The 7524-nt window shown below is 41.5% G+C and overlaps 1 protein-coding gene across 9 annotated transcripts in view; it reads right to left on the bottom strand.

Annotated features, from left to right (window-relative positions):
* Gon4l (gon-4 like) overlaps positions 1–7524 on the bottom strand; it is an 86221-nt gene that overhangs the window by 64007 nt on the left and 14690 nt on the right. For all 9 annotated transcript variants that reach the window (XM_029538054.1, XM_029538051.1, XM_029538059.1 and 6 more), the window contains exon 3: positions 6874–7065. In XM_029538054.1, coding sequence (XP_029393914.1) covers positions 6874–7065 — 192 coding nt within the window. The remainder of the gene's footprint in view (positions 1–6873; positions 7066–7524) is intronic.

Below are 7524 nucleotides of genomic sequence, written 5' to 3'. Positions count from 1 at the left end.
AAAAAAAAAAAAAAGAAAATATTGGAGACTTTGGTAACTTTGTTAATATGTGAAATTGAGACCCAAGCCTAGGATTTCTGACTATCTGATCTGTATGGAGTAACAGTTTTACTGCAGAGTCTAGAATTAGAATGTTTGGTTTCAGTGTATGATTGATATCTGTTGTTGTATCATTTACCTAAAATCTAGCACTTTGGAAGATCAGAAATTGAAGGCCAGCCTGGGCTAAATATCAAGGGTCCTGTGTCAGAAACAAAACAAAACAAAAAAACATTATTGCTAGCCTCCCAGCACTCGGGAGGCTGAGACAGATGGATTTTTGCAAGTTCAAGGCCAGCCTGGTCTACAGAGTGAGTTCCAGGACAGCCAGGGCTACACGGAGAAACCCTGTCTCAAAAAACCAAAAAAAAAAAAAAAAAGAGAGAGAGAAAAGAAAAAAAGAGAGAGAGAGGAGGGAGGTAAGGTATCCCTGCTCTCCAGCAAAGTAGCACTTATAATCAAGACAAATGGGAAAACTTGGCTATAAGATCCTAACAAACTAGAAGAGATTATAACAATCACATAAACAAGGCAAACCCCTCCCTGGTATCTCTAGTTTGCTGGTCTCTAAAAACATGGAGTTACCAAAGATCAAGATTAACATAATCTATGTTTAAGACAAAGCACACTGGATGCTGGAGAGATGGCTCAGAGCACTAGCTGTTCTGTCACAGAAGCCAGGTTCAGCTCCCAGCACCCCCACGGTAGCCCACTACTGTTTTAACTCCAATTCCACAGGACCAGACATACTCTTCTGGCCTCTACAGGCACTAGGCACACTCATATACATAAAATAAAAATAAATAAATCTTAACCCCCTTATGAAAGCTGGGGTTTACTTAAAGGGTAAAGTGCTTACCATACAAACATGAGACTGACTGAGTTCAATCCTCAGCACGCACATAAAAGTTAGGCACAATGGCGCCTTCCCAGGGTTCAGTGCATGACATAATCCTGTAATGCCCACAGTTTAGGAGGCAGAAGCAAGACAGTCAGACACCAAATCACAGACTTAAGAAACTCTCTAAGGCTGGGTGGCAGTGGCACATGCCTTTAATCCTCGAGAGAAGAGCAGGACTGGGCTAGGATATGTCATAGATGGCAGTTTGCCTAGCACGCACAAAGTACTTCCTTACTACCTCAGAAGCACAGATTGTGAGAAGCAATGACACACGTCCAGGCTCTCAACACTCATGCGGCAGAACCACAAGGGTCATAAATACCCTTGGCTACTAACCGAGTACCAGTCCAGTTGGAGTTCCATGACAACCCTTCCCAAAATACAAACACCACAGAGAAGGGAAAAGGGAAAGTGGACAACCCAGAGCAAGCTGACACTTGTTAGCCCGCAGTGCCTGATGAAGGGCAGAGGTGAGGGAGGAACCGGGGCCATGTCTGTAACCTACAAGCTGTCCTCTGACTTCTAGACAAGGTGCAGCTCCTCCAGCAGGCTCTCCTGCAGGCTGTCCTCTGATCTCCACGTGGACACTGCCACACAAGCACCTCACACACAATAAATAAAATGTTTAAAGAAGGACAGTGAGTGCCAAAAGCCAGCTCCAACTACACAGAGCTGGAGGCTAGCCTGGGCTGCATCAAGTCCCTGTCCCAAAAAGAAAAAAAACCCATGAAGCTGTCCAATATGTGTTTTTTAATTTGACTTATTTATTATATGCGTCTTATTATTGAAAATCCCCTGTGTAAATGAAATCTGTACTTTAATTATACATTAAAACCTGTGGATGAACTTTTAGGGAAAAAATGTTTAAAGAAACTGAATTTATAGTGTTAAAAATTCTTGCTTCAAAGAAAATTCCAGGATTGGAAGACTCACTGGTACATTCTATGAAAGAAATCATTTGTGGTAGAAATAATACAATTTCACTATAAAGGTGGTGTTTTAATTATTTTTTTGTCATATACATTTATGTATTTATGGACGGGGTGCCACAGCCCATACAGCAGTGTCAGAGGACAATCTGTAGAAACCCATTCTCTCCTGCCTCCAGTGGGATGCAGGGATCCAATTTAGACCATCAGGCTTGGTAGCAAGTAATGTACTCTCTGAGTCATCTCAGGAGCTTGAATTTTTCACATGCATACAACACACACACACACACACACACACACACACACACACACACCTCTATATTAAAAAAATAGTTAAGAAAAAAAGCCAGACTGTGTATACAGGTAGATTATACCTGTAATATAGAACTTAAAAGGATGAAACATGAAGATTACTGAGAATTCAATCCTCTAGCCTAGGTATACAGTGAGTTCTCACTGAGACAACACAACATAAGAGAAACTAGAGACAAGCCTCTAAAGAAGGATACACACAGGCTGAGTCTAGGGAAAGATTTTCCAACAGTGCTCCAACAATAAACAAGGAACACAACATTGCCTCTTACATAAAGTAGCTCAGAACAGGTAGACCCCCAACAGGCTCAATACAGCTACTAGAACACCCAGAAAGAAGGATGGCTGGACTCTGGCAAGTGGAACACAGCTAGGAAAACACAAGATTCATCTTGGAAAATTTACCCCTTAAATGTTCAGCACTGATGGACAAATAAAACCATTTAAATGCCTGCATCACGGGGTAGTCTACTACTAATCCTATTTCTCAATAAAAATCAGGCAAAAGATCTGGAGAAAAATTACTTGTGAAAAAGGCAGCCGGGCGTGGTGGCGCATGCCTTTAATCCCAGAACTTGGGAGGCAGAGGCAGGTGGATTTCTGAGTTCGAGGCCAGCCTGGTCTACAAAGTGAGTTCCAGGACAGCCANGGCTACACAGAGAAACCCTGTCTTGAAAAAAAAAAAAAAAGAAAAGAAAAAGGCAATACTGTTGGGCTAAGGAGTGGAGGTCTCACATGAACATTTGACATCATTTGTCACTTCCATTCGTACCTAAAATGGAAAAACTGTTCCTGGAAAGCAATGCTCAAAAATACTGCACAGAGGCCCACCCTGAGAAGCGGGGTACAGACTTACTCATCCACTTTCCGCCATGACAATAAATGTCTTAAAAAAAAAATTTTTTTTCACGGTACAGCAGGAGAGATCTCTGCAGTTCAGAGAACTTGCTGCTCAGAGGATGGGGTTCAGGTCCCACACGGTAGCGCACAGGCACCAGCAAGCATGCAGTGCACATATATACATGCAGACAAAATTTTCATTGCGCAAAAGATAAAATAAATCTAAAAAGATATTTTAAAGTTCTTTGGGTTAAATGAAGCAGTAAATATCCACCTTGATATTTTAATAAATATTAACCCACTAATGGAAAATAATGTTCTACTCTAAAGGGGAAAAAATAATCTGAATGGAACTTTTAAAAAAAAAAAAGATTTAAAAACAAACAAACAAAAAAAGATAAAAAAAAAAAGACAAAAAAAAAATTTAAAAAAATAAACAAAAAATAAAAAAAAAGATTTATCTAATTATTTCATGTATGTGAGAACACTGTTGCTGTCTTCAGACACATCAGAAGAGGGCATCAGATGCCCATTACAGATGGTTGTGAGCTGGAAATTGAACTCAGGACCTCTGGAAGAGCAGTCAGTGCTCTTAACCTGCCCTAAATTTGACATTCAAACCTCTGTGAACATGGAAAACAACAGGCTGGGGATACAGACTCAGAAGGGAAGAGCATGCTTACATGTACAAAGTTTGAATCCTAGAACAAAAAAATAACTGAATAAATAAAAAAACTTTTTTCTGAGACAATGTATCCCAGGTTTTCTTTAAATTTGCTATGAACAGAAGAACAAGACAGAGCAGAAGAATCCTGAGTCCTCATCTCCTGTGTCTATCTCCTGAGTGCTGAGATTACTGCATGTCCCACAACATCTGCTGTGTTCAGTACTAGAGATGAAACCCAGGTTTGTGCACACTCGGCAGAACCTCAAATAACTGAGCTATTTCCCAGCCCCCAAACTATATGACTTATAGACAAAATAGACAAAAATCAAAAAACAACAGAAAACCATTGTGATTGTAGGTGAAGTGATGTGTTACTAAAAGCACAAGACAAAACTAAAACAGCCCAGCATATCCATAATCAAGGCTCTCACACGGAAGTTGTATTGCAAGAGTTCATGGCCAACCTGATTTTCATAGCTAGGAGCCAGCTGAACGAGCTAAAGGAAAACAATCTGAAATAGCTCTCTGTGAGTTAAAGGTAAAGAGTTGGGAAAAATAGTATTGGTAATATTAGAAGATAATTTCTATTATAAAATATAAAAATGGGAGCCCATGTTCTATACATATGTAAATACTTAACCAAATGTGGTAGCATACATGTGTAATTCCAGCATTCAGACCGTGAGTTCAGGATCAGCTTACCATACAAAGACAAAAGAACTGTCCTCCCGTTCATTTACTAATTTACTTAGCCTTCTCTTGGTCTTGAGACTTTAAGTGCTCGGGTTATAGACACTGATTCCGCCAGACCTTACTGAACAAGCCTTCTTTCTTGCTTTTGCCAGGCTAACTGAAAATCGTAGCAGTTCTCCTGCTTTAACCTCCTAAACACTAGCACTACATGTGTGTGCCTTTTTACTGAAAAGTTCCACTTATGACGAAGAAATCACAAGGGAAAAACTATCATCAGAACCACAAAATCAAGTTTCCAGTAAGATCCACAAGTGCGTACTAAAGCCATGGGTGAGGACTGGGAAGCACGTACGCAGTCCATGTCAAACTGTCCCAAGTTATGCCATTACGGAAACCCTCAGCAATAACAACCTACCCTGAGAGCAAGTTCACTCTGAAGCACTGGGAAAACTCCATAGGAGCAAGATCCTACAAAGCAATCAGGTTTGCAGTACTCCCCACAAGCGACCACGGCGAGATAGTTCACACGTGATCCCAGCATTCAAAAGACACTCAAGTAAAGAAAGGATCAGCAACTTCAAGGTCACAGGCTATACTGATTTCCAGGCCAGCCAGGGGCAAAGAGGAAGACGTTCCTCAAAAAAAATCAAGAAGGTCAGTGAGATAGCTCAGCACTTGCCACCAAGCCTGATTTCAATCCCCAGAGCCCAAAGTACAGGAGCAACTTCTGCAAGCTGGCATCTGACCTCCACACCACTGCCATGGAGCCCAGCCACACGCATGAGCGGGCACAACACACACAAGAAACGGATTCAACAACAAAGTGTAAAAAGTGCTTGGCAGGGTGATAGTGACACACACCTTTGATCCTAGCACTCGGGAGGCCGAGGCAGGCAGATCTCTCTGAGTTCGAGGCTACCCTGGTCTAGAGTGACCATGAATAAAGTAGCCTGGTATGTCTACAACAAATCACACAGGCTGTATGAATAAAAAAGATTCAGGCATGGGCCGGGTGTGGTGGCGCACGCCTTTAATCCCAGCACTTGGGAGGCAGAGGCAGGTGGATTTCTGAGTTTGAGGCCAGCCTGTTCTACAGAGTAAGTTCCAGGACAGCCAGGACTACACAGAGAAACCTTTTATCAAAAAACCAAAAAAAGGGCTGGTGAGATGGCTCAGCGGGTAAGAGCACTGACTGTTCTTCCAAAGGTGCAGAGTTCAAATCCCAGCAACAACATGGTGGCTTACAACCATCCTTAACAAGATCTGACTCCCTCTTCTGGAGTGTCTGAAGACAGCTACAGTGTACTTACATATAATAAATAAATCTAAAAAAAAAAAAAAAAAAAGATTCAGGCACATTAAACGGTTATTTGTTTTTAAAGAGTGGTAATAGGATAGAAAGCCATACCCATCATCCTGCCCCCCTGGTTGTTCAGTTTGTAACAGGCCTTTAATCCAGAGACTGGGGAGTCAGAGACAAGTCCATTTCTGTAAATCTGAGACTCTACACAGTAAGTTCCAGGGCTAAGTAATAGATAGACTCTGTCGCAAATAAATAAATAAATCCCACTGAAAGGGAAACTAAAGCAGAACTATACCAAATCTGAGGGCACCTTGGCTCCCCAAGTGAAACCATACTTCAAAAACAACAACAACAAAAAAAACTCTTTCAGCTTAACAATAAACAACACAACAATGAACAAGCATTTCTCCAAAGGAAGTAACTGTGGAAATACACTCCCTGTCATCGCTCACTTAGAAACACAGGCTAAAGCTCCAATGCAACACCACTGCATCACGGCCACTCACTTCTTTACTCCCTCCCTTTCTGAGGCACTGCCACACCTGATCCTCTTTCCCCCAACCCTCACGTGTTGGGGTTCCAGGTTTGCAGCACCATGGTTGGCCAGTCTGACCATTTCTTATGAAGGTCAGCACCCACTCACCATGACTTGCACAGACTCCTACTACTTACCAACCAAGAAAGAATGAAAATGCTGCTAAGATGCCTGGGGGTGGGGAAGGCTGCGAAATTGCTTTAAAGCAAGCATGCAAAAGTTCTGTGTTTAATTCCCAAAACAAAAAGGATTCAAACAAAACATTACACAGCAATAAAAATGAAGTCTACAATTTTAGACAGTATGAATGAATCTTATACATATAACACTGAGTAGAAAACCACCACCAAAAAGGAACACGTCTGATCCCTTCCATTTTATGAAGGCAAACAAGTTGAGTGGCACATGCTACTAGAAGTCAGGATTTATTACTACCAAGGTGTAACTAGCAACTGAAAGGGAAGACAAGGTTGTCTCTCAGTAGTGAACTCCAGATGCTGCCACTATCCTGACAGAAAATCCCAGCTGCCTGATGTCATTATTTACATTATATACATTGCACTCTCTATAAACATACTCAGTCTCTTGCTTTGGTACCGATAAAATTGGTTTGGTTTGGTTTGGTTTTGTTTTAATTAAAAAGAAAAAGCCTACCGGTTGGAATAAAGAGTCCACCATCCTCCATCTCTTCCTCAGCTTGGCGAACCAGAGGTCCGAGTGGCTTTTCTTGAGGAAAGGCAGGACCATCTGGCTGGATAGACTTCCTAGGCTGGGTACTTGGTTTTGCAGATTGACTGCCAGATGACAGCAAAGGCACCTCCCCTTCGGAATGCATCTGAAGTTCTCCTAGAAGAATCACAAACACTGCTGCATGCTCTGCCCATAATTAATCATATGCTACTGCAAAAGTAGCATCTTTTCCTGAGACCTTTATGATAGACACTTTCATGAAGCATATTAGGCACACGGGTTTTCCCTTCTCATCAAGACGGGCTCCCAAAACAAAGAATAAAATGAAAACTCAGATCCAAATTATTTATCTCTAGTTCACAGAATGAATCATACAAAACTGCTATGACACCTTCTATTCAAATATGCTTGGAACTCTGTGTTTTCCTAAGAAAATCAGACCATGGGTGAAGATTTAGTTCAATGGCAGGAGTGTCAGCCTAGTATATATGACACCCTGGGCTCAGTTCACAGCATCAAGAAAACAAAAATCAGAATATAGGGTAGAGGGTATGAGAGGACAAGGGGACAGTTGGAGCTGACCATTAACACTACATTTCACCAACTATAAATGAT

Source organism: Mus pahari, chromosome 4 (assembly GCF_900095145.1).
Source record: "Mus pahari chromosome 4, PAHARI_EIJ_v1.1, whole genome shotgun sequence".
NCBI classification, from domain to species: domain Eukaryota; kingdom Metazoa; phylum Chordata; class Mammalia; order Rodentia; family Muridae; genus Mus; species Mus pahari.
The sequence above is the reverse complement of the archived record's forward strand: the minus strand, read 5'-3'. Positions and strand labels throughout refer to the sequence as shown.